The sequence below is a fragment of the Psittacula echo genome (assembly GCF_963264785.1).
Source record: "Psittacula echo genome assembly, chromosome: 3".
In the NCBI taxonomy this organism is placed as follows: domain Eukaryota; kingdom Metazoa; phylum Chordata; class Aves; order Psittaciformes; family Psittacidae; genus Psittacula; species Psittacula echo.
In genome coordinates, this window is record NC_137736.1 from 59,028,572 (window position 1) to 59,056,228 (window position 27,657).

General features: G+C 39.5%; 1 protein-coding gene across 1 annotated transcript in view; it reads right to left on the minus strand.

Annotated features, from left to right (window-relative positions):
* Positions 1-10,544: 10,544 nt before the first annotated feature.
* VWA3B (von Willebrand factor A domain containing 3B) overlaps positions 10,545-27,657 on the minus strand; it is a gene marked incomplete at both ends in the record, with an annotated part of 64,964 nt that continues 47,851 nt past the window's right edge. Inside the window, 8 exon segments of the mRNA XM_080612538.1 lie at positions 10,545-10,783; positions 15,571-15,812; positions 17,301-17,398; positions 17,948-18,085; positions 19,252-19,376; positions 20,178-20,298; positions 22,406-22,432; positions 22,436-22,495. Coding sequence (XP_080468664.1) covers positions 10,545-10,783; positions 15,571-15,812; positions 17,301-17,398; positions 17,948-18,085; positions 19,252-19,376; positions 20,178-20,298; positions 22,406-22,432; positions 22,436-22,495 — 1,050 coding nt within the window.

The following is a 27,657-nucleotide window of genomic DNA, read 5'->3' on the forward strand; positions in this document are numbered from 1 at the left end:
CCTGGGATTGCTCCGACCCAGGTGTAGGACCTTGCACTTGGCATGGTTAAACTTCATCAGGTTGGCATCAGCCCACCTCACAAGCGTGTCGAGGTCCCTCTGCATGACATCCCTTCCCTCCGGCGTATCAACCGAACCACACAGCTTGGTGTCATCGGCAAACTTGCTGAGGGCGCACTCAATCCCACTGTCCATGTCACCGACACATTTGAAAAGTATTACATAGTCAGAAGTACCAGGTGAATATTATAGGAATTAACTGAAGTCATGTACATTGGTGTCTGGAGCACAACAATCCCACAAAATGATCTGGAAAGATCAAAACTGCAGCGCCATTGAACTTAGTATTATACAGCTGGTAAGAAGACCCAAGCCCCTGTAGAAGTACTCATAATCTAAGTCAAGGGGAAAAAAAAAAAAAAAGGCAAAACAGCAACAGTTGTGCATGTAGGTAAAACGTACAATAAAAGAAAACTACCTACTTCACCAGAGCCAGCTACGTAAGTATTCTCAGATCTTTTTGCCAGTTTCTGCAAAGGAATGGCCCTCACCTCTCATCTTCTCCCTGACTTTTTTAAAGTTAAAAAGTGCTTGCCAAAGCACATATAAAGCCCATGCACACACGGACACATATATACACGAACAAAAGTTTCTATGGCAGACACAGTCAGTGGTGGCATGTAAGGGATAGTTTGTCCAGTGCCTTGGCATGCTGTAAACTTCAAGGTCTTTGCACTCAAATTGTACAGATTATGGTTAAAACTGGTAAGACTGGTCATTTGAATGTATTAATCTCTTTTTAAACAATGCAGGGTGGGCAGGCTTGGAAAAGAAAGAAAAATGGACCACAAGTTACTAATCAGATGCCAGCTTGTCACTAGGAAATTTCCTCTGGGTGGACCAGATTCCATCCTGCACAAAGTGTCACAAATATATAGAAGAAAGAATGCCCCAAATGCCCACCAGCTACAGAAAATGGTGGGCCTTTGCTCTTTTGTGCCACCTAAAAAGCACATCCTCTTAAGCTTTTCCCTTGTGTGTAACCCATTTCTTTGTGGCATTAAAATATGCAATCTCCTGCTGCTCTGACAACCAGAATGAAGCTAAAGAGTCCCTGCTACAAAAATGAGAAAAAAGAGGCAAAGAATATTAATTTTGTCAGGAAGACATGAAAGAAGTCTATGTGCAGCTTTCGTTCTCAGGATGAAAGCACAAAATGACAGCGTGTAGCTGCTCTTTGACCATAAAGGCTGGCAGAGCTGCATGGGACTAGCAAGCACAGCACCACTTGTCCTAGCCAATACTAATGTGGCTACATGCATTTAGCCATTTATTTAACTAAGACAACTAACAGACCAACTCTGAGCTGCCAGCACTGCAGGCATGCTCACAGTGTAATTGTCTGAACTCATATTTTTAAATTCATGTGCCAAAAATATTTAAGCACTCACTACCAGGCTGTTAAGTTGAAGTGCTGCCTCTTGTTTGGCGAGGAAGGGTCTGAGTTCCTTCATCTGTAAAGCAGCTGGAATGAACAGCTTTTCAGTAAGTACCCAAATGTACTTCTGCTCAGGAAGAAATGGATCCCAAAATAAAGGTATAACACCCCCTGCCTTGGCGTTTAAGTCTGCCATCATTCTATGGGTTATTTATCCAATCCAACAGCATCTTGACTTGTAATGGACAACTGGGATTCAGTACCCATGGCCTACAACAGCAATCCCTACAAAAACTTGCCTAGACCCTGTATTTTGTATGCTTATCTTTGTATTTATTTATTTTAATACTTTGCATGCCTAGCAAGGGCAAAGCTCTTTCAGTTCAAGGTGACTTTTATGTTAGAGAAATGAAAACAAAAGGAAAGAATAAAGAGCAGCATCTGGGTGGTGAATGAATGCGTTATATGAAAAGACTTTCAGAACAAAGCCAGGCTCTGCATACAGGCAGAGAAGATGAAAGACATGAGGAATAGCAGGAAAAAAACAAAACATATTCTGCTATATTACCCATATGTATTCATCTCAGTGCCTGAATTAACTCTCCACACACATTTCTTAGTAAAAGGTTTGGTTTTCCATTTTAGCCATGAAAAGTGAGTAGATTCACATTATGTTGTATTGGAGCATGGAGAGATGGTAATTCTACAAATTGTTGGGATGTAAGAAGATTATTCCCCACATGCTCAGAAATTACGCTTCATGTTCTTAGCACACACAGTACCGTGTCATCTCAGCAAGCAGGGAGACTAATGTCCCAAAGACCAAAGTGCCCCATACTGCAGAGCTGGACCCTACAATAGCTCCAGCCAGTGCAGTACCTGGAGCACAGGCACAGTAGTGGCACTGTTGCACCACATACTGCACCAGCTACAACTTAACATAGATGCTAACAGGATAATCCAAGGAAGTAATGTTAGTGACCTAATCTGTGGAGAATGCTGAGCTTGAAAAGTCAGTGTCCACAAGTATTTATTACTTACTGCTGACCCAGATTTTCTTTTCAAGCACAAGCTTTAATTCTGAGCTTACTAGCAGCTGCGTAGCTCTAGTAGTGCAGGGTGGATCTTAAACCAGTGCAGGCTGCTTATCACCAGGGCTGATCAGTGCAGGTTCAGTACTGCCATAGCCATGTGGCTTCATGTGGCTTCTGGTTGACTTAGGGTCCTGAGAAAGCTGTTTGCAGAAGAAATCTGGTTGAGAAATTAAAAAGTAGAAGCGGTCAAAACCAGTGATATGCGAACTCAAATATGCCATGCCATGAACTCAAGATATGTTCCATGATTAGGGAGAGCTTGGGTGGAGCTTATGAACTCCTGGGAACAAAGCCGGTGTAGGTTTGAATAAGTCTGGTCTGGTCGGTATCTGTATAGCGAAACTAGGGAAGATCTGCAGGAATGTTCAGGTTAGCCTTGAGTTTTAGAGCTCAGCTGAGCCTGAAACTCACAGCTTACCTCAGTGGAACTAAAGCTGTTGGAATTAGCCATAGTCCTAAAATCAAAAGCTTTCCATCTAATCCTGCCTTAATCACTCCTGTCAAATTCAATGACAGTAATTATTTTTTTAAACTACTGAAACTAGGGACTATAGTGCCAACACAATGTCACAGAGGAACTGCTCAGATACGAGGAATAAATGAGATTAAAGGCAAGCACTAAGAAATAAAAAAAAAGACCATCCTGGCAGTTGAGGCCCTATAATAACACCACTGTACTTCTTTTTATGCTGAGCCATACAACGGGTTTCTGGAAAATGTTTTAAACTTGTCCATAACCATCATTTCTCTCCAGATGAAAGGCTGTTTCCAGAGGAGGAAGACATGAGCAGTCTGAGGAAAAGTTCTAAAATATCCCCATCTCATCAGCTACCCTGAAAACTCCTGTCCTGTCCTCCTGGCATCTCCTGTCCTAAATCTCCATCTCTCTTTGACCTGCTTTCCTCTCTGCTGCAGACACACAACATAAACCAAGGACGAAGTGTGCAGGGATCTCCAGTCTCCTCATCATGGTCTGTCAGAGAGAAAAATCAGCTTACAGTTACAAAACTGGGCTCAAGACCAGTGCATGCAGGTAACTATGACTACGTGTTGCAGCCTGTCCCCTGAATTTTCCAACAACCTCTCTACAAAATCCTCAGGCAGCTAAAGATCATGTGGAAAACAAAGAGGCTGAATGTCAGCGGCACAGATGTCTCAATGTTCAGATCCAAGTTACCCATGGAGAAGACTGTCTGGAGCAGGGAATGCCACTGGAGATGAATGATTACTTCTTCTAAACCTGATAAGGGCTGAGATGTGGAGCAGCTTTCAGAGGAAGGGGTAGCACTGGCAGTGCTGAGGCCCCAACCTTAAGTGGCCTCAAGGGGCTGGAGTGGAAGAGCTGGCCAAAAAGAGCTGATGTTCAGTTTAGGCCACAGATATGTTTGTATTTGTTTGCTTCTAGCTCTTTCCTTACAGCCCTGTAATTAGAAGACTGAGCTTACAATGTGCTGAAATCAGCCCTCACAGTTTTGCCCTTCAGCATGTTTTCTATTAAATTGGAACCTCGGCACTAATGAACCACTTTGAGGTGTGTGTCTCCAGAAGCAGCAAGGCTTCACCAGCAAACCTCATCTCGTGCATTGGTTAGGGACAGCACTGGCTTAGTGCTGTTGGCCTGGCTCCAGCGGCAGTGCGTCAAGAACTGGCATTGCTAACTGCTTTGTGTTCAAGAGCAGTTGGCATAAGCCTGCACCCTTTTCTGCAATCACCCTCTCCTTCCAGAAGCACCTCACAGCTGGGGGAAAACCTCAGTTTTTATGCTAACACACTCATTTTATCAACAGGAGGTGGTTACCGGCAGTCCCAGATCCACTCGTAGCAGTGAGGATGTGTGGTGAAGAGCAGCCATGTGATCTCTCACACTGTTGTCTATCAAAGGACTGAGCCCTTAGGAGCTCAACTGTATTTATGCAGCAGTCAAGCCAGCAGTGTTCTCACTAGGCAAGAAAGGAAATAGCTATGGAGAAAAAGGTCTTGTGCAAATTGAGTCAAAGTTTTCTATACAAACTTCTTCCATGAAGCTGCCCTTTTTCTTGTAAGATAGGACATTGATCTGATTCCATGGTTTCACAACTTGAGTAAGATGCTACTGGTGACTTTCTAAAGGAATTCCATCTCAAACGCTTTTCCACTTATTCTAGTTCTATCAGCTGGTCTCATAAAAGCCTTCAGACTCATATTGTTTTTGATCCTCACTTCCCTTGGACCTCAGGAGTTTCACAGCTACACTACCAACATGACAGCTAACACTCGCAGGTGTTCTCTTCCTATCTATGCCTTTCTCTTGCACAACCAAGCTGTCCAGTATGAAGTATTTCCTTCTTACCTTCTTGTGCAGCACCAATGAATGCATGTAATGTTGAATGCCAGGGGCTGAGTCCCAACCGCTTGGTCCAGAGTATGATCCAGAATGACAAATGCAGGTGAGGGATGACTTCTTTTTTGTTGTTGGGGTTTTTGGGGTTTTGTTTGTTTTTCTGTGTTTTGTTTTGTCTTGCAGCCTATCTTACTTTATCAAAAAGAAGCAGGAGGGAGGGGGAGAGCGAACAGGAAAAGTACGCCCTTAGTAGCTGGAAAAGAATCACAAAGAAGAAGTCTGAGCAAGTCTTGGCCAGTCCCAAAGCCAGACAGGCAACCCAAATCCCACCACTGCCAGCTTTGTACAAGGCAGCATGAGGAATCAGCAACCTGGATTTTCAGCAGTCTGGTTATGCTCTATTGACAAAACCTAAAATTAGGCAGTCCTGGTCAAACTCAGCCATCTGGCAAATCTAATTGGAAAATTCATCTTGCTGACAGACCACCACAATATTACTTGCCTCTTTAAAACAGATCACTGGAAAGAAGCAAGCATATGAAAATGTAACCTGTACATCTGCACCATGGTGTGGAACTCAGGACAGAGCTCGCTTTGTGCAAACAGGCCAAAAGGAATGTTTAAATGGAAGAATAAACCATCCTGACAGTTCCCAGGCTTTACACATAGGAATGCAATGAAACATTTAACCAAACTGATAGAAGGGGGGTGGTCAGTAGGTCGAGAGAGGTCCTCCTTCCCCTCTACTCGGCCCTGGTGAGACCGCATCTGGAATATTGTGTCCAGTTCTGGGCTCTTCAGTTCAAGAAGGACAGGGACCTGCTGGAGAGAGTCCAGCGCAGGGCAACTAAGATGATTAAGGGAGTGGAGCCTCTCCCTTATGAGGAAAGACTGAGGGAGCTGGGTCTCCATAGTTTGGAGGAGACTGAGGGGTGACCTTATTAGTGTATATAAATATATAAAGGGGGAGTGTCATGAGGATGGAGCCAGGCTCTTCTCAATGGCAAACAATGATAGGACAAGGGGTAATGGGTATAAACTGGAACACAAGAGGTTCCACTTAAACTTGAGAAGAAACTTCTTCTCAGTGAGGGTGACGGAACACTGGTACAGGCTGCCCAGGGGGGTTGTGGAGTCTCCTTCTCTGGAGACATTCAAAACCCGCCTGGACACATTCCTATGTAACCTTATCTAGGTATTCCTGCTCCGGCAGGGGGATTGGACTAGATGATCTTTTGAGGTCCCTTCCAATATCTAACATACTGTGATACTGTGATACTGTAAACTTAGGCAGGAAAAAAGACTTGTGGGCCACAGCAGGGAAAATGTTATCTCATGTCAGGTGCTTCTTGGGGTCAGATTGTGCACCCAGAAAGCAACAGTGAAATAGATCCTTAATAACAAATGAAAAGGGAACTCATCTATCACCAAGTGTATTTCTGTAATATATCGCTTTTTAAATGTAGCTTATTTAAAGAACCAGCAGTGATTAATGATCAGCCTTTATGCAAAAGAAAAATTCACCATTCAGACTATCTGTGCTGCCAGTTTTGATTCTGCATCATTAGCATTTGTATTATTCACAAATTTGTATTGCATCCAGTGGAACACTAAGGTAAGTTTTCTTCAGCCATTTTTTCAAGGGGATCACAGTCTTTGTCACTGTGGCATGGCACACAGTCCAGCTGCACATACTAAACATCATATACATGCAAAATTGGACCACAGTCCGTGTTAATCATGTTACTGGAATTGCACATGTTGAGCCTCAAATACACAATAATAACAAGAGACATAGGTAAAATGATCATGTCAATGCTGAGTATGTCTAACTGGACCACAACTTCTTCTGTTAAAAATGAGCAAGTAGAGTCCAAAGTCCGTGTCATTGAAAGCCCTTCTTGGGGGCAAAAGTAGATTTTCAGTTCAATGAAGCTTTCATTTAGGTATCTTTTCTACCAAAGTGTACAGGGCTTTTCCATCCATCAGTAGTGCCATTTCCTCCAGAAAACCAAAGTGATCATGTCCGCAGTAGAAATATTTCTTTCCAGGTATCCTGTCCTAAAATTTCATGGATGCTGTGATATAGTGATAACACTTATTTTTTCCTTTGAGTAGAACAGATCCCCAGTGATTCCCTATAATCAGGACTCTCTGTGTGTGTGCTAGCTCCATTCTCCAACAGAAAACTCCAGGACATCATGGAATAAGTGAGAAGCCTGACCTGCAGAACAGAAGGCAACATAAACTATCAAAAGTAAAACTTCCAGAACAGACCATTTCAGAACTAGTTTTCCCCAGGTTTGAGTCTTCCCTGAACCAGGCTTGGCAAAAATTTTGACACTTTCTCTCACATTCCACTGAAGTATCCTGGCTGCAAGATCATTCTGGCTACACAAAATCCATCATTCTCCTTTACTAAATAAACACATTTTTTATAGCTCAGTGTTTTCCTGAGAAATACTTATCTGCACAGACACTGTATAGGACTTTCCTGGCCAAGTGTACATCTGAAGTAGTTGCCTAGAGTAGGCACTTGTAATATGCATAAAGGAAGTGCCTGAGAGATGTCTGAAATATATCCTCAAAGATTCTGTTTGCCTCGATTGACTATAGAAATGTGGGGGTTTTTTTAATACTCTCTTCTAAATGTTGGCATCAGGCTATTCTCATTTCATATTAATGGCTGTTAAAAATGTGAAGCACAGACAGAGTGGGGCTTGAGATTTTCAATGTGCTTGTATATAAAAACACAGCCAGTAAATTGAGCCCAAGAGAAGCAGGGTATTAAGTATGGTACTTTTTGTTCTCATAGATCAGGGACACCCATTCATCTGAAAATAATATGGTGCCTTCTCCTTCTCTGAGTGGCTCCTTGAGATTTGGTAATAAGCACCACAAGCAGCTCCAGCTGTTGCTTCACACTGGCCTCAAGGAAGTCTCTACCAGCATTGCCATAAACCAAACATGACCGTCCTGCATCTGTAAAATCAAAAGAGAATATTTCACCCACTCCATTGTACTGGGGATTTACCTTACAAAAGCAATGTACTAGCAACATGGAAAGACCTTTGATGAGCATTTCATGATGCTTGGGATGTCTTCTGTTCATTGATCTGTTTCTTTTATATTTCAGGGCCAAAAAGCCAAGGTTCTCACCATGCTACCATGGTTACATTGTGCTAAGAGATATTTAGTGCTTAGAAGAAGGGCTGCATGAAATAAATCTCACACTCAAAGAAGGCACTTCCTCACTATTATTCTAAACAGAGACAAACACATAGGAAGACCACAAGAGAAGCCATATGGTAAAATGCCTGGGCTCTTGCCAACCCTAACTTAGAATATCTTGAGCAGAGGAGATGTCTCCTGTATTTCTGTCCCACTCATTTTGCCACTGATGGAAATTATTTTCTCACATATCTATGCCAAAGTTACTCTAACAACATGCGCACATCTATGCTCAGCTGCAGAGACATCCTTGATTTACTGCATCACTGACTCTGTCAGGGCCCTGGAGTCCCTGGGAACAGCTAGCACAGCACCCTTATCACTGCCATTTCCACATCTGCAGTAATGATTTTGCTCTGGATATTCAGAAGGTCCTGGACAGCCAGAACCTGTCTTGTAAGGTGAAATTGTCTCTATTACCCCTTTGTTTAATCATGCAGCAATCTTTAAAATTTGCTAATTCATTGTCGTGGTTTAAGCCCCGGCTGTAAATTAGAACCACGCAGTCTACTTCCCCCCCACACACACTCCCCAGAGGGATGGGGAGGAGAATCGAAAGAATGTAACTCCCATGGGTTGAGATAAGAACAGTCCAGTAACTCAGGTATAACACAAATCACTACTGCTACCACCAATAATAATAATGATAAGAGAAATAACAAGGGAAGAGAATATGATACCGCTCGCCGGAAAAGAGAGCCCGACCGAAAAGAGGACGTGCCCTTCCGGGTAGCTCCCAGTTACATCCCCGGGCATGACGTGCTGTGGTATGGAATACCTCTTTGGCTAGTTTGGGTCAGGCGTCCTGTCCCCGCTTCCTCCCGGCCCCTCCTCCTCCCTGGCAGAGCATGAGACTCACAAAGTCCTTGGTCAGTCTAAACATCGGTGTTATCAGCTTTGTTCCCAGGCCAAAAGTCAAAAACACAGTGCTGCAACAGCTACTAAGAAGGAGAAAAACTGACTGCTACTGCTGAACCCAGGACACTGGACTGTTCTTATCTCAACCCGTGGGAGTTACATTCTTTTGATTCTCCTCCCCATCCCTCTGGGGAGTGTGGGGGGGGAAGTAGACTGCGTGGTTCTAATTTACAGCTGGGGCTTAAACCACGACATTCATTCAGGAAGATATGTGGAATGTAATAATTATGTAATACTGATCTAAGAATATCTAAAAAGAAGAATCAAAGTGTAGAGGAGGTAATAAAGGAAAAGACCTGAGATATTACTGCTACATCAAAGATGAAAAATATCCTAGTAGTCAGACTCAGTTATGAATATGTCATGTATCTGGCACACAAAAAAGGTCTGTGATAAAGTTGGCTATCATAAAAGCTGGAATTCATCAAATATAAATGTACCACTGGGTTACAATACATACATGTATATACTTTATTTAGCCACCTTCTGTTTCTACTTGGTTAAGTGTACCTTTTCAACTCCACTTTACGTCAAATATAAACATGAAAACATACATCTGCCTGGAAATTGCATAGGTATCTACAGTCAAGCTTGTGAGAATCCTTAATGTCCATGCACCCTGATATGCCAAAAACATTAAGAATCAGTCTTCACCTTCTTGACAGAAAGCCCTAGACAGCCATTTGATTGTGTTAGTATATCCACAAGTCATATTTTGGTTGAGGTGAGAATCTTCAGTGCTAAACACACTACATCCCTCTGACTTGCTATTTCAAGTGTTGTATCTTGGACAGCAAATATCGTGTCACATTTGTGAGACAGAGAAAATTAATATTCATTTGGATTTTCTTCTTCTTAACTGGGTTCAGTCACCTACCCTTTATTTAGGAGCTGAAAGTAGAAATGCTCCTAAATGTGTCTAGGTGCAATTTCTGTTTTCATTTATAATGCCATAACACTGAAGCAATTCCTCTGCCTTCAGAGTAGCCAGAGTAGCACTGGCTTTATATTGTACATCATAGAGAAGAATTCAGCCCTTGTTCTAAGCCTATGTTACCAAGAGGCTAGTCTTCAAGGGCAAAACACCTTGTCTGCGTTCTCATGGGACAGTTTGTGTGAGTGGAAAAGCTTTAGAACAAAAACATGTGTAAGTCAGCAACAGGGGAAAACTGAGTAAGCTCCCTACAGCGGGTCTTCCCAGATGCCTTACAGACCGAGTCTGTGAAAAAGGAGTTTTGAAAGAAAGCATTTTGTAAGAAAGACCCACAGTTAATAAATCAAACATGTCTACTGCAAACAAACAATACTCTGACAAATAAAATCTACCATTCTCTCTTCTCATACTGCTAATTTTCAGCAGCACAGCTGAAGCTCTGACAGTGTTTCTCTTCCATACCTCTGAAGTAAGTCTGCAAAATCATAAATAATTTAACTAGACAATTTATTTTTGATGAAAGTAATAAAATTTCACAGGTATAGGTGCTAAAAATCTCTCCTATCTGCAGTCTCATCCATTCCTCACAAGCTCCTTCATAATGTACCCTTAACAGGGCCTCATTTGCTCTGTGCGGTGGTTCTGAGGCTGTCTTGCCAATCCTTTTTGGTCCATGTTGACTCTAATAACTTCAGTGATGTTGGTTTTACCAGGTTCTAGAGAATTTTCTGTGTCAGGACTGCGTAAGCAACAGGGACATGTTGGTGAGCTGAGGGTTGAAGCACTCTGTGACTGCTGAGTTTGGCACCTTGATGAAATCCAGGATGATGAAGTGGAGAATAAAGATGCTAGGAGAGAGCAAGTACTCTTTAGTGAGAGAAAATATTGACCTACCATGAGCTTGGATATAAGAGTTCAACAGCCCCCCCAACACACACCCTGAAATGCATCATGCAACAAATGACTTCATGCCTATGGTAACAGCAATAGTCATGTGTAGAGGCTTTTCACTGCTTTCCTTTATGCTTTCATCCTCACAAGTTCAAACCAGTCTGCTTTTCAAGTATTCTTGCTCGTAGCTTTTGTTATTTGCATGCCAACCTTTGTTCTTACTCTTCCTCAGGAACCAACTTCCAGCCACTGCTGGAGACAGAGTCTGGTCCACATGGACCTTTGTCTGCCCCTGTGGAACCAGGCATATCTTCTCTGGTTTGCTATTAACAATACTGTGTCACTGAAAAGTCAGTTTTTACAATCATATCAAATGAGACCACCAAGTACTAGGCACCTTCCTGGCACAAAAAGATGACAATCATAATGAATGAATGGCAAAAGATTGGAAGCTGGAGGAAAAAATGAAAGAATATGAAGAAAGAAAGCAAAAAAATCACATACTCTTATTTTGCTTCAAATATCTCAGGGAGAGGGGGTTGGTTTTAAATTATTATGTAAGAAACACTTGTGCAGTAGAAAACAAAACGGGGGGGGGGGGCATTTGAAGGCTAAAGATGAGATATGTAGGGTAGAGAAGGAACAACGGCACAGACTGTGTACATAGAGAGTATGAGATTTGAATATGGTTAGTGTTAGGAATAGCAATCAACCACTGAAAACTCTGAAGCTGAGAGTTTAAAAATCAAAAGTGTGCCTTTAAAAATTGTCTTATAAGGGCACATCTTTGAACTTAGATACACAAAATGAATGTTCTGATTCTTCTTGGGCACCCAAAGAGACAGGAATCCAGAGTTCATCTGTGTGAGGGTCAGGAAATTTCTTGGCTGTATCCTATAAGCTGACAGTACCTGTCTGCAGTACAAAAACATCACCAGACTAAACCACTGAAAGGAATTGTGGCCATCCTGCTACCTTCAATAAAATGAAAGATGTATTGTTAAATGAGTGCTCCCCACCACACATAATTAACAGTTTATTTTCTTTAGGCAGTGCACGTGCCCTCTGTGTACCTTCCCAAGATGTTGAAAGAAACCACTCCGGTCTTGCTCCCTAAATCTGGAGAGGATTTCGCTTCCTCTCCACCTTCAGATACCTCAACACATCCCTCCTACACCACTGGAACAGCACTTTCTTCCCTTGCACATCTCCATGTTTCATTCTTTATGGGGAAAGAGAGGGAAAGTTTAACATACTTTCCTTTTTTGATGAGCAAACAACCCTGACAGAAGAGTCGCTTTGGCCAAGTTGTAACATGGTATCAAGAGACAAACAAAAGCTAAATCTGGAGGCTGTTGGGGAGCCCTCAACAACACACAGCTTCATTAAGTAACAGATGCAAGCATTGATGAATTGCCATCAACTGCTTATTAAACAAGTCATGACCAACAGATGGGAACACTGCTTCATTATGATAGCCTTCTCCAAATGCTGAATGAACTATCTGGAAAATGAGAATGGAAAACAAGTGGGTGCTAAAAATGAGAAATCCTACTGTGGGAAATCCAGCCAATCCACTAGACTGCCAGGTGCCACAGCTGCTACGTTCTTGAACCCAATTCAGAGGGACTAGATTTTCCACAGAAAAGGGTAGAAAATGATAATTTTCAAAGGTCTTCCACTGACCCCATATTGGCAGTTACAGTAATTATCAGTGTAATTGCTTCAAGTCACATCTCATTATAAATTTAAAAGGAGACTGGGGCTCCGTTTGCTAATGCATCAGGCAACACAGTTGATTGCTGTGTATTGCCTGTACTTCACTCTGAACTGTTTTCTGATTTAGGCTTTCACTAGATCACCATTTTGGAAAACTGACAAGGAAATCATGTGAAATGAACATTGATTTTAGGCATCACAGAACAGAGAAGACTAGGAAGACAGGAAGAAGAATTTTTCTATAGAAACAAATATATATTTTTTTAAAGTATCTATAAAAGCAATTATTGCAATAAACAATGATTGAGTCAAGTATTGTTCAATCAAATAGTATTACTCGAGTTACCTAGACAAAGAATCATTTAGCTCAGTAACAGTCAGTGGGAATTTGCCAGGACTTCATTCACTCTTTTATAAAAATACAAAGCTGACAAATAAAATAAGAGCAGTGGGCATGGCAGTGGGATTGGAACTAGATGATCTGAAGGTCCTTTCCAACCCTAACTGTTCTACGATTCTATGATTCTGTGATAATAGTTCTGGAATAAATAAGACAAAATTACACACCAACACAATAATGAAGTTCATATACACTAAATAACTAACACAATTGCTTAATCTTTATTCACTTCTGTTGTTTCCCTGAGTTGGAACAATAGAAATGAGTTGCTGATTCTTCGTAACAATCAGAAATATTTTAGCTGAGCACAAACCAAACTACAAGCATTCCAAATACTCCATTAATTTAATACAGAGCCCACAACTCTTATTATTAATACTTATTAGTGTATATAAATATATAAAGGGGGAGTGTCATGAGGATGGAGCCAGGCTCTTCTCAGTGGCAAACAATGATAGGACAAGGGGTAATGGGTATAAACTGGAACACAAGAGGTTCTACTTAAACTTGAGAAGAAAAGTGAGGGTGACAGAACACTGGAACAGGCTGCCCAGGGAGGTTGTGGAGTCTCTTTCTCTGGAGACATTCAAAACCCGCCTGGACACATTCCTATGTAACCTTATTTAGGTGTTCCTGCTCTGGCAGGGGGATTGGACTATATGATCTTTTGAGGTCCCTTCCAATCTCTAACATACTGTGATACTGTGAACTCTGTGGAAATATAAGGCTTCGTGGAAATATAAGGCTTCATGGAAATACAAGGCTACACACTAACCACCCATGTAAGAGCCATGTATCTGAATCCACATTATCTTGGAGAACACAAAAATCCATCTCTATCTTGGACAATGCTCATTCAAGTTAATGAACTTACTTCCTCATATAACAGATGAATGTACACATGAAGTCAACAAAACCATAGGGCGAAATATTGATTAACACATGGAGTAGTTACAAAACACAACCCAATCAGATAATTAACCCAATCAGACCTGAACCTTGGGCAGAAGGAAAAATAACGCCAGGCACACTTGTTTTCTCTATTCATTTCACTCTTTAAAACAAAATCTAGTATTAACACAGTTAAAATAGAGGTGTATGTCAGGGCCAAGTAACACATTCGATATAATTTATAAAATTATTTACACAAAATGCTATGAAATCATTAGCATTGTTTGAAAACGGGACAAATATCTGCACCCAAAGAGAGTGAATACACCATCACATACAGAGATTGGATAAAGATATATCTGATGAAACCCTGTGAGGATGACCGTATAGTCATATTTATCTTCATCAGCAGTCTTTCTCCTTTCTTATACGAAATAGAAAGATACGTAAATAAACATATATTTAAGCAAAACAAAAAAGCCATGAGAAGAGGACAGGGCACCCTTTTTAGATTGTGTGACCTGTATACCACCTTAAAGTCTTGTTAGAGTCTTGACGGAGTACTATGAGATTATTTGATAAGCTTAGGCACAATTTAAGTACATAGCCACTTCTTTCATTTAATCTTTCCTTCAGCATACATGGAATCAGTAAAAGGATTCGCTGATCACACTAGCATTATTTCCCATTCACTGAACATCTGCATCTCAGATATCCAAGATATCTAAGAAAAAGGAGTCTGGGATAACTGAGCATTTCCAGTGAAGTAGCACTGCCTGCGGGAAGCCATGGTCTCTCACACAGCTACAGGACAAACTCAGCACCTCTGCTCTCATATAATTCTGACCAGGCCACTCCTAAAATGCAGCACCATCATAATTCTCACTATAAGCGAGGGAAATTGAATTTGCAGACAATGTTTAAAATCATAGAATCACAGAATGGTTAGGGTTGGATTTCTCGTCGGCCCCCTTCAGGTATCAAACATGAGTGAGTATACAGAACAAAGTTCAAGTTGACTGATAACATGATGATAGAGTGAATCTATAATCCACTACTTCTTGAAGTAAATAATTAATGAGGATGTTGAAAACATTTAAAGTCATATAAGAGGTATAAGTAGGACATATGGCTAAAAATCCTCTTATCTTTCCACTGACTGAGAATAGGATCTCTAAAATGAAGAGCTGACTGTGGCATGTAATGGCATACCTACGCTAGCCCAGGTCTCTACTGCAGAGGAAGTATACAGGAAGTATAGATACTGACGTCAGTTTTATTTGAGCTAGCTCAGATTCTAAAATCAATTTACCCTCTGAAGCATTGAGCTCCATATGCAATAATTTAGTGGCTGCAATACAGATATACCTTTATTCTAACAAATATCAAACAGTAGAAGCACTGGAATATATGCTCTGTTTATAAGCAGATACTAAGGTTGGTGTTATTGCATATTCACTGCTACTACAAATGTTACGAAAATTAAGATAGCATCTTGTGGAATATGCTTTACTCAGTTCTTCCCTTTGCTGTGGAAACACATGCTGAGAATCATCAGTGTGAAGAATGATTTCCAAAGGAGGTGAAAGAACCTCATCACATAGGACATGGCAAAGCAGACTGGTCTAATATCCAGAAATGCAGAAACCAGGTTCCTTGTGTGGGGATTAAATAAAGGGCCATTATATCTGTTTAATCCCTAATATTTATCATTTTCCATAGCTACATCTTTACCTCCAAATTCTTCTTCATTGCTAGGCAGTGAATTTCTTCCTCTCTGCTTTACTTCCCTTCTGGAGACAAGCAAAAGATCGTCAGAGTCTAACATCTTCTCCCTGGGATCTCTTTTGTCTACTGGTCTCCTCCTCTTTTTCTTTTTTCCCCTATCTTCTTTCACAACACTTTTCTTTGCTTCTTTTCCTCCTTCATCTTCTACAGGTGAGTGGGGATAGGGCTTTGTGGTCTCTCTGTCCAGGCTAAAAAACCAGACAAGCAAATTCATTAAGGTAAAAGCACACATATCTTGCACTATTTAAAATTCTTCTTTACGTTACATAGATTTCACTTTTTCCCACATCTCACAGTACTGAAAAGTGAAGGAATTATCACACTCTTGACCATTTGACATGGCTATAAATATCTTGAAATTCAGTTTCCCTTTTTTTATAAAATAAGTAAAGAATAGCCTATAACAGAGCTCTGAACCTGAGTTCTGCCTACCTTTTATGACTACAAAAAGAATTTGGGGAATAATTCTCTTTTATGGTGTGGGCCAAGAGCACATAATGTTTTACTTTGCATATTTAATTTGTTAGTTACTTTTGCAGAATGCTTATTCTGCCATAATTATTTCTTTCCACTGTGATTGCAGGAAAACATCCCCAAACAGATGCTAACAAAAAGCAAAAGACAAATATTCTGATTAGTAAGCACATTGTCAGGGACTGTGTTCTCAAGTCTTACACAGCAATTTACTGTAAAGAGTTATAGATCCAAGAAGTAGGAAACTTCAAAGATTCGAAACTATAAAAGCTCAACAGTACCAGGTTTCTACCATTAGTTCTTGGAAGAGATTAAAAATTCAGCAGCACTAGACATGACACGATGTAGAAAAAGATGGAAAGAAATATATTGAAGCAGATGATAAAGTTGCAAATGTACAAAAGAAGGCGCTGTGATTCTGGTAGCAAATTGTGGAATGGTGTGGATCAGTAGTGGTTATCAATGTTTTCATTGGCACACCAATGCACTTCATCTGAATACCTGTGGGTAGGGTCTATGTTGCCTATATGCTAAAAATTACTATTTATTTAGGTTATCCAATGTCAATGGAGGACCCTGGAAATCCCAAAACCCTTGAAATCTCAAATACATCCAGTTTAGGGATGTAAGTGGGTATCTAAGTTAAAAGAGTCTGAGTTTCAGATGCTCAGATCTCTTCATTATTTATTAGCCGCTTTACACATTTCACTGCACTATAAATCTTGACATACAGTATACATCCATGGAGTAAAGCACCTAAATTCCACTCTCAGAGCTGTCAAATGCTCAAAGTATTACTGCTCTGAGTCCCACAATGTCCCTCTATGTATCTGGGCCTTGGTGTCTTCAAAACACTAGCAATCAGATGTGAGTAGTCTACAACAAATAGAAAATCCATTTCACCTTTCAACAATCCTCTAACAGCTTCCTGAGGCTAAGCTTCAAACCATCTCATCCCACTAATGTTTTCAAAATAAAAATAGGGCAAGAAATTGCCAGATAATAAAATGGTATGACAGCCTGCTCTTCTGCTTCATACACTTGTGGGTCAAATCACTTGGTTGCATGTGTAGAGCAAGCCTGTTCACAACTGTTGTTAGAGTACTACATATGGAAATCTTGACACCATAGTTGAACCCAAAGTACAACATTTAGGATTCATGCAAAATAACTTTTATATTTTTAGGTTCAAACATACTCACATCATACAATCCACCATCTGCACCATTCTGATATACCGACAGGAAAAAGCATACTTCATTTGGCTGATTTTAATAAGCCTGCTTCTTACACAGTGTTCCTGAAATAATACAATCAACATTCACCTAATTTAAATCAGAATCTCAGAAACAATGAAAAGACATATGCATAAAAAGTCAACTGGTTTAGTGTAACTGTAATCAGCCTCTAAATAATACAGATTAAAGTTTCAAGTACAAATGTACATTTTCTGCACTACCAAAACTGCAGTGAAATTATCATGATGGCTTGCAAACAACAAACAAACAAACAAACAAACATAATTAAATTAACTGAAGACTATAGTGACCATGATAAAACTCCTTATGTTTCTCATTTTAGCAGCATGGAGCTTGTGAAAGCCACCAAATGGATCATAGCTGAAAGAAGAGCATGATTTAAGAAGAAATTATTCAACAGAACTTCTTGGTTCATGTCTATTACATGAGCTCCTCATTGATTGAGTTCTGAAATCTGATTTGCTTTGGTTACCTGGAGATAGGGATTGGAAAAGTGAGTTCATTAGCCTGGAAAATTTTATCTGCCTTTTCAAAAATCAAGCAATAGTAATACCATTGCCAAATTGGTATAATCTTTTAGGTTTGCTTACTTTCCTGTTGTTGAACATCAGAACTGTATAGAGTTTGTCACCCATTTCCATGCTCTTTGGTGTTGCTATGACAATGGCAGGCACATAATATTCATTTCCTGTCTGTGTCCCAGTTCTGGCAAACACGTAGTCTCCAACCTGCACATCAGGAAAACATCAGTTTGCAAGAACTGTGTAACTTCTGAGTTTTACAAGACACAAAAAGTAAATATGAAGATATTTTTACACAAATCATTATTCTAATATATTCCTATGCTTTAATATAGATCTTTAAAAGGCAAGAACTTGGTCCTTGCACGTACCAATCACTCGTAATTTCCACTGAATCAGGGAGAGAATATAAAACAAAAATGAATGACAGAGCCTTATTAAATGTAACAGAGCTCAACAAGCAAGTCAAACTGAATGAGGAAACTTACAACTCCTAATTGCCTTAGACTTTATGCAAATTTATACATATTTAATGAGCTTTTAAACCAACAGTGGGAATTTTAGAGAATTCTGTATATAACTAACCCATAAAAAATTATTTTAAAAATTAACATAGAAGTCACAACTTTCTATCAAATTCTGCAGATCTTCTCTAGAGTTGGATGTTCCCTATGGAATACCAGGAACCTCTAGATCAGGATTTGCCTTGATATCAAACAGAAAAAAAAAGCATGTCTCTAGTTTCAAGTGTAAGAAAGAAGTTACAAAAATGCTTCTTGTATTCAAAACAACTGTATCCATTCTGGGTCCTTTTTGCATCTATCATCTCTCTCATGTAAAATAAGAATCACCTGAAAAAACAACTGTGATTACAACAGTCAGCTAATACATTTTAAATAAAACCAGAAAATGGAATACAAATTTTTTTTCCATTACTGTTATTTGCCTTAATATGAGGTTGTTTGCTGGATTTAAAATATGCTGTGAAAAACAAATGGTTATAATCTGCCGTTCATCACACTGTATATAAAAGGCTGTCCCTGATTTGCAATTGCTGTGCTAGGAAACAATCATTCTCCTGCAAAAAGCTCACCTTTCTTCCATAGGTAAGCAAATATTCATTTTTTAGAAAGAAAATAATACAGAATTCTAATAAACAAAAGAATAGGATTGCAACAAAAACAAGCTCCAAACAAATTAAAAAGTAGCATGTTGAAAATAGCATGATATTACTATCACTAAAAACTCTTCTTTAAAATAACCAGTTTTATATAAAAGTGGGGTTTTTTTAATCTATCCTTTATTCTATGTGTGAACAAATGAACAAAATTAAAAATGCATATTTGCTGTCATAAAAAAATACAATTTTTCACCTGCAGATATGGGCATGGCATAGCACCTCCCACAGGTATAATGAACTTCACAGGTACAGTACAGGTCTCCCCATTGTTTAAGTCAACAAGTGCACAGGTAGAACTGATATTCTTTATCACTGTTCCTAAAAAATAACATAATAAAATATTCAAATGATTTTTCTTTTACCACTGAGGTCAAATGCATCTATACTACACACTCTTCATTTTCATTTAGCTAAGTTAAGCTGTGCCAGGGCAATAGAGACATTTGTACATAAGAAAAAAATAGAGTCTTAGTAACCATTCTTAATAATGCTATAAAAGTAAAACAAAGAATAATTTTGAAGCCCAGGTCTGAAATGTGTAAGTTGGTTTGGTGGGTGATAGCTGACATAATGAAACTATTTCCACAGTTAAAAATATGTAATTAAAAAAAAAAAAAAAAAGAAAAAAAAAAGAAAAACAAAAAACCACAAACAAACAAGTAAAGGTAACACAAAAGCAAACACATACACACGTGATTTTTTTTTATGAAACAAAGGAACATGATTTTACCTACTGATCTTTCGGATGCAAAACTCAATAAAAAGGCAGAAGCATTTAGCGAATTATTAGAACACATGCAAGAGCTTGTTTTTCCCAAACACTCAATAGAAACATTTAAGGGAAACATCAAAAGGATATAGGTGGATACTCTTGGATACTCATTTAAAAGGATTTCCTTCTGCACTTTTCTTACATAAATGCACCTAACTTTACAAAAGATATGTCTTTTTATAAATGTATATATGTGCATACACAAGATATATATTCTTTTTTCATGCATATGCACATGTAATATTAAATCTGATTAAGGTAGAAGTAGCTAATTTTGAGTAAAACTAATGTTTTATCAGAATTAAGAAACTCTAAATGGCATTTAAAATGTGGACAAAAATATATACCTGGATAATAAAATCCTGTGATGTCTGATCTTGCAATCACCTTTTGGCTTTTGTGAGTCACAAATACTTGGCCTTTTTTGTTCTTTTTAGATTTTGACTTCACAGTTTCTTCTTCAAGTCTCTGTAATTTGAGACAATTATATTTTTCACAACAGCTAAGCCAGTCAGCCTCAATGTATCCCTTGGAATTGACTAAAAATTTAGGCAATGTAATGTTATGACCTCTGCAGACAATCCACAGTAAACTGGAATTATTTTAAACATTCAGGATAGTTGTAAGCAGAAGAAACAATGCTACAGCAAGTACTCATGGATAAGACCATCTGTCATCATAAGATCATCCATAAAATCCTGTTCTACATGGTCATAACAATACCTGTATTTTCAAGTGTTCAGGAAGAAATTTACCTTGATGAATTATTGATCTGGCTGCCATTTTCCTAGAAAAAAAAATCAATTTTTTTTCAAGGATGAAGTGATGAAAAATCAACTGATTTTGTAGAATAAGTGAAGGTGGTATACACATTTAATTTTATCTAGATAGGTGAGTCTTCACAGTAATCTTATTTTCATTGAAAGTACCTCTCTGTACAGAATGACCGATTAAAAATCAAATATGGAATCAAAATTTAAAAGAAAATGAATCTTGAAGTGTCTGAAAAAATAGTCACAAACTATAAATTCCTAGTTAATATTTTCAGCACTTTTAAAACATTCCAGCTTAGCAAAATATTACACCACATTTTCCAGAGCTGCCACTGTCCATCATTCAGCCCTGCTAGTTTGGGCTCTTCATAGACTAATTGTCCTCCTTGTGGTGGAGCTTCACAGACTACAGCTCCTGTAATGTACCACACACAATACAGAACACTGGAACTTACTTCTGAATTGCTCATAAATAGGTTTGAGGGACCACACACCGGATGGTAAGCGTAGAAATACCAATGCAGCTGGCTTGCTGTGGACTGACCCAACTCCTAGTTGAAGTCAGTGACTGCAATTAGTAGTAACTGAATGAAGAATGCAAAAAGCATGATGGATCTCACACCACAACTGAGGCAGGGGGCTGTGTTTTTCACAGTATGTGAAAAATAGTCAAAGACTCACAAATAATAAGTGAATCTGTGTAAAAATATACTGCTGGGCTGCCTGAGTGTCTGCATACCTGACTTTATGGTCACCATATTCTTTCATATTAAAACCTTTTCTATATCACATTAAAATATATAGAGTCTCAGTGTTATTTGCCTTTAAAGTAAATTATGTTCCTGAATCCCTTTTTTTCTAGATGAAAGAATTTCTTCCCACTAAGGACATCTCTCTTTCATGAAGTTTTGAGAGGATTGGAGTATTACATGGATATGTCAGAATGTGAAAGAACACTTCACATTTTGCTTTCCTGAAAAGATTTCATTAAAACTGATGACATAGCAATGTTTTCTTTGTTGTTGAAAAGTTTGCTATTTCAGTATTTTTGTAATCCTAGTATTTTCATAAGTATATTTTAATAATCCTTGAGGATAACACTATAATTTATTGTCCTGGGTTCAGCAGTAGCAGTCATTTTTCTCCTTCTTAGTAGCTGGTACAGTGCTATGTTTTTTGACTTTTGGCTTGGGAACAGCGCTGATAACACCGATGTTTTCAGTTGCTGCTCAGTAATGTTTAGTCTGACCAAGGACTTTGTGAGTCTCATGTTCTGCCAGGGAGGAGGGGAAGCCGGGAGGAAGCAGAGACAGCACACCTGACCCAAACTAACCAAAGAGGTATTCCATACCACAGCACGTCATGCCCACTATATAAACTGGGGGCAGTTACCCAGAAGGGTTACATAACCGCTCGGGTCAGGCTGGGTATCAGTCAGCAGGTGGTGAGCGGTTGTATTCTCTCCTCTTGTTATTTCCCTTATTATTATTGGTGGCAGCAGTAGTGATTTGTGTTATACCTTAGTTACTGGACTGTTCTTATCTCAACCCATGGGAGTTACATTCTTGCGATTCTCCTCCCCATCCCTCTGGGAGCGGAGGAGAGGAAAGGGGGAGAGTGAGAGAGTGGCTGCACGGTTCTGAGTTATAGTTGGGCTTAAACCACGACATTTATATTTACTGCAACAATTGCAAATTAATTCTTGAAAAAGTCTATTATTTTCTCCATACTGTTCACAATAATGTTTCTCAATATAAATTATAAGCAAGGGCAATGTTAAATAAATCAGTTCTCCCATTAACTTTTAAAACAATTTGCGAACACCCATCTTACATCCGGTTTCTTTGAATCATAAAAACACACAGCTTGAAATCTTGAACTTTTCCACAGATCTAAACACTGTTCTGAAAAACAGCCATAACTCAGACTCCTAAACACCCCTGCTTGCCAGCATTTGTATCATCTGCTTCATTGTTTGATCTTATTTTTCTTCCTGATAAGATATATTTTGTTTGAGACTCGATTTTCGGTAATAATAATGTGAAAGATGAGAATAAATTGTTTACTGTCAGTTTCACTGCAATTGTCACAAACTTTTTTTCCAATCTTTCATGCAAAAGTCATAAACAGCCCTAAAAAAAGTCCTAAAAATAAGCATGACAAACACAAAAAAGGCAAAGAGGTATTTTAAACAGGAGATATGTGGGGGTTTTCTAGTTTATTCTTTACCCCTGTAGAATATAAATTATATCAACAGTTCTGTTTTTCAGAATCAGTCTGAACCAGAGGCTCCTCACAGCAGTTAACTGCCTGCTTGAAGTACAACCTAACAAAGGCTGATTTGAGTGGAGATGTACAGCTCCACAGACACAAAAAGGCATTTGGGTAAATCATTTACTTAATTCCTCAGGCTCCAAAGGGACAGCTGCTGATGAATATTTATTATCAACTAATTCGTAATGCTTGACTAATAACTTGGGCAACTTCCAACACGCTGCATTAATCCAAACACTAATGACTGCGCAGGCATTCACAATGAGGGAACTGAGTCCTGCAGAATTCAGGTGGCTCAGAAATACTGTCTAAATTCAAATAGAATCATAGAATCACAGAATAGTTAGGGCTGGAAAGGACCTTAAGATCATCAAGTTCCAACCCCCCTGCCATGGGCAGGGACACCCCACACTAAACTAAGGCTCTGTCCAACCTGGCTTCGAACACCGCCAGGGATGGAGCATTCACAAATTCCTTGGGCAACCCATTCCAGTACCTCACCACCCTCTCAGTAAAGAATTTCTTCCTTATATCCAATCTAAACTTCCCCTGTTTAAATTTTAACCCGTTTCCCCTTGTCTTCTTACTACAGTCCCTAATGAAGAGTCCCACCCCAGCATCCTTATAACCCCCCTTCAGATACTGGCAGGCTGCTATGAGGTCTCCACGCAGCCTTCTCTTCTCCAGGCTCAACAGCCCCAACTTTCTCAGCCTGCCTTCATACGGGAAGTGCTCCAGTCCCCTGATCATCCTCGTGGCCCTCCTCTGGACTTGTTCCAACAGTTCCATGTCCTTTTTATGTTGAGGACACCAGAACTGCACACAATACTCCAAGTGAGGTCTCATGAGAGCAGAGTAGAGGGGCAGGATCACCACTTTCGACCTGCTGGTCACGCTCCTTTTGATGCAGCCCAGGATACGGTTGGCTTTCTGGGCTGCGAGTGCACACTGCCAGCTCATGTTCATTTTCTCATCAACCAACACCCCCAAGTCCTTCTCTGCAGGGCTGCTCTGAATCTCTTCTCTGCCCAACCTGTAGCTGTGCCTGGGATTGCTCCAACAATCCATCTCTGACAATTCCATCTCTTCTCACACAGCCTTCAGGTGTTCAGCACAATTGACTCAGACACTGTCAGAGTGCTCATTTCTGAGATATCATTCTCCAGTACTTTTATTACTGATTAGCCCTGATTCTCAGGGATTTTCACCCTGATTAGCTCTGCTTCTGTTGAAGGCAATACATTAAACCACAGGAGGTGAAGGACACTTTGTTTACCTCTGCCATACATGATGCATTTTTAAATTCCTTTTCAAAAAGATTAGGTTTTGCTGTACTTTTCTACTTTTCTATAAGTAAGAATGGATAGGCAGACTACCCACAGATCTCCACGTGTCTTGGCTCTAACTTCGGCTTTTCACAGTCCTGACACCTCCAGAGCCAAGCAACCACTGCCCTTCCCTGGCTTGCAGTGGCAACAAGCTTGTTCCATACATGAAAGTCCAAATTTGTGAGAGTGCTTAACTTGTAGATACACAATGTCTGCCCAGCAGGTTACTTCACTGATGACAATTTGACCAAATATTTCTAGGTAGTTATAATTTTTTGTTGTTGCACTATTTGAGGTGTTTCTTTTCTCTTTTCTCCCTAAAGAGATACAATAACAACTGCAGGCAATGCCAAGTTGTTTAGGAAACATGAATGCAAAAAAGGTATCAACAGACAGTGATTAGTGATCCTTAAACAGTGAGGAAAAATGAGAAGTGTAAGAAATAGAACATCAGGAAATAGAAGAAACTGCCAAGGGAGATCCAGAATTTTCATTCTTGTAAAGAATCAAGTCCCAGTTATACATATTTAATTTGGAATAGTTACACATGAAATATATTTTTTCAGAAAGAACAGAGTCAGTGAGCCACTAGAATCATAGAATAGTTAGGGCTGGAAAGGACCTTAAGATCATCTAGTTCCAATCCCCCTGCCATGGGCAGGGACACCTCACACTAAACCATGCCACCCAAGGCCTCATCCAACCTGGCCTTGAACACTGCCAGGGATGGAGCACTCACAACCTCCCTGGGCAACCCATTCCAGTGCCTCACCACCCTCTCAGTAAAGAATTTCTTCCTTATATCCAATCTAAACTTCCCCTCTTTAAGTTTGAACCCGTTACCCCTTGTCCTGTCTTTCTACCCAGCTAAACATGCTTTATGAAACACATTATATTTATTAACTATTTTAAGGGGGGGTTTATACCCATGGTGACCATTCAGTACAGTCATAAAGAAAAGTAAGCCTTGCTCATTTGAGCTCATCCTAAGGGAAATATGGTACTTTAAAAAGTATATTCATAATGAGAATTAATCCTTGGCAATGAATGCAGCTTTATTTCTCTGCAGGATCTGAATTCCATTCATATGCAGAAACAGAAATATTTAGTATGAGAAGAAATGTTCTCCGTCATTCTCAAAGGCCAGATTACAATACAGGGGAAAGAAATACTCTATGTGAAAATGTCAGTCATTAACATTAACACCAAATTCTCCTGGAAGTTATCATGCTTGGAGAACAGTAATGCTACGACCCCAGAAGACCTGAGGCTGTCTAACGAGAAGTGGGTAAGGCATTCTGGACAACTCCTTTTACTAGGCAACATCATGTTGCAAGCAGCTTTATAATTCTGTGAAAAAAGACATAATAAGAAATGATGGCTGACTGTTAAGGAACTGAGTAAACTGAGTATAATACAGTCTACTATTAGTCTCCCAATTGGGTAATCATAAATGTTCAGTGTTTTATATTTTGCTTGATAAAAACCACATGTGTTTCCTCATTTCCCAAAGCATTTACTTCTTGCATCACTAAAGGTCTTCAGTCATCTCACAGTCCTGTGCAGACAGATGTCTACTTCATCCTCCTCCAGTAAGGCAGACACTGGCATACCTTGCCTTTCACAGATACATGCAAACCTAGCAGCCTGAACACAATACCAGAGAAGGTCAGAACACAGAGGGAGGATAACCAGGTCATTAATTCAATTGTAGGCTTAAACAGAAAGCTCTCGTAGCAAGGACATCCAAAAAGGATTACTAATTCTTTTAAGAAGTTGTGTAGGTAATTAAGAACCCTTAAAAGCTACAAAACCAAGTGGGTGTATTTTTAATTTAGTGAAAAAAAAAAAAAAAACAGGAAATGTAAGACTGTTTTGTTGAGTAGACTTCCAGGATAATCATGATTTTTCTACCATCTCACAATCGCCATTTTCATTCAGTGCAGTATCAGCTATTTCTTTGCTGGAATGTATTTCAGCTGGCAGTTTATTTTCTTATACTCATTTTGTAGATAGACATCACAGTTGGAAAAACCTTTGACAGCATTTTTAAAAGCCTCCTTTTTTTTTTTTTTTTTTTTTTTACTCTTTTTTCACCACATAAAGAGAACTCTAATTACATCTGCATTTCTGCCTCTCACTCTTAATGCCTTTCAGTTGCAGATTAGCAGTTACTGAAGATGGTACTCTGATTAGGCTCCTAAAGCAGGTTGACTCAGGATAAGTGATTGCACAATGTTAATCACATCATGTCTGAGAGCACACATTGGTTGTTTCAAGGCAACAGTAAAATTACAGTCAACAAATGAAATGTGAACATGTTTCTGCTGCTCTTATATTGGGATATTGTATGGCAGAGGTAAAATAATAGTCAAAATAGCCGCATTAGCAATGTAATATTTTCAGACTAATGTAAAATAAATCAAGATCATCTGGTTTTTGAAGGAAAAAAATCTCAAAAACTACAGAAAACTGAAAGTGATCCTTTCCATAATCACTTATTTTCATGGCCTGTGCTATCATAATATATCCTGTTCAATTTAACAACAATGTTTTATAACTTATGTCATAGAATGTAAAAGGCCACAGCTCATTGTGAAAATTATTGTTGATCTTGGTGAAAACAGAGGTATATCTCAGTCAAGAAGTGTCAAATGAAACAAAAGATTTTCGTTATACTCTGGTAAACAGAGGATATGGATACTTGGCATAATTTACGGCTATAATTTCAATTGTACATTCCCATTCATTACTGAGTATGTTTGTACTGTGCTCATCTGAGTTTCACTTAGCTTACCTCTTCAAATTAACATGTGTGTGTGTATACACATACTTGTATACATAGACATGTATACATCAAGGAAAAAAAAGAAAACACTATTATGATCATTTGGGTATGATTCCTACATAATGCAGCACTCGGAACAAGTCCAGAGGAGGGCCACGAGGATGATCAGGGAACTGGAGCACCTCCTGTATGAAGATAGGCTGAGAAAGTTGGGACTGTTCAGCCTGGAGAAGAGAAGGCTGCGTGGAGACCTCATAGCAGCCTTCCAGTATCTGAAGGGGGCCTACAAGGATGCTGGGGAGGGACTCTTCATCAGGGACTGTAGTGGCAGGACAAGGGGTAACGGGTTCAAACTTAAAGAGGGGAAGTTTAGATTGGATATAAGGAAGAAATTCTTTACTGAGAGGGTGGTGAGGCACTGGAATGGGTTGCCCAGGGAGGTTGTGAATGCTCCATCCCTGAGGTTGGACAGGTTGGACAGAGCCTTGGGTGGCATGGTTTAGTGTGGGGTGTCTCTGCCCACGGCAGGGGGGTTGGAACTTGATGATCTTAAGGTCCTTTCCAACCCTAACTGTTCTATGATTCTATGATTCACTGATTCACTGAAACTAGACCAACCACACCTTCAAGTTCAGCCAAAGAGTAGTTTGAAGTTCTTGAATGA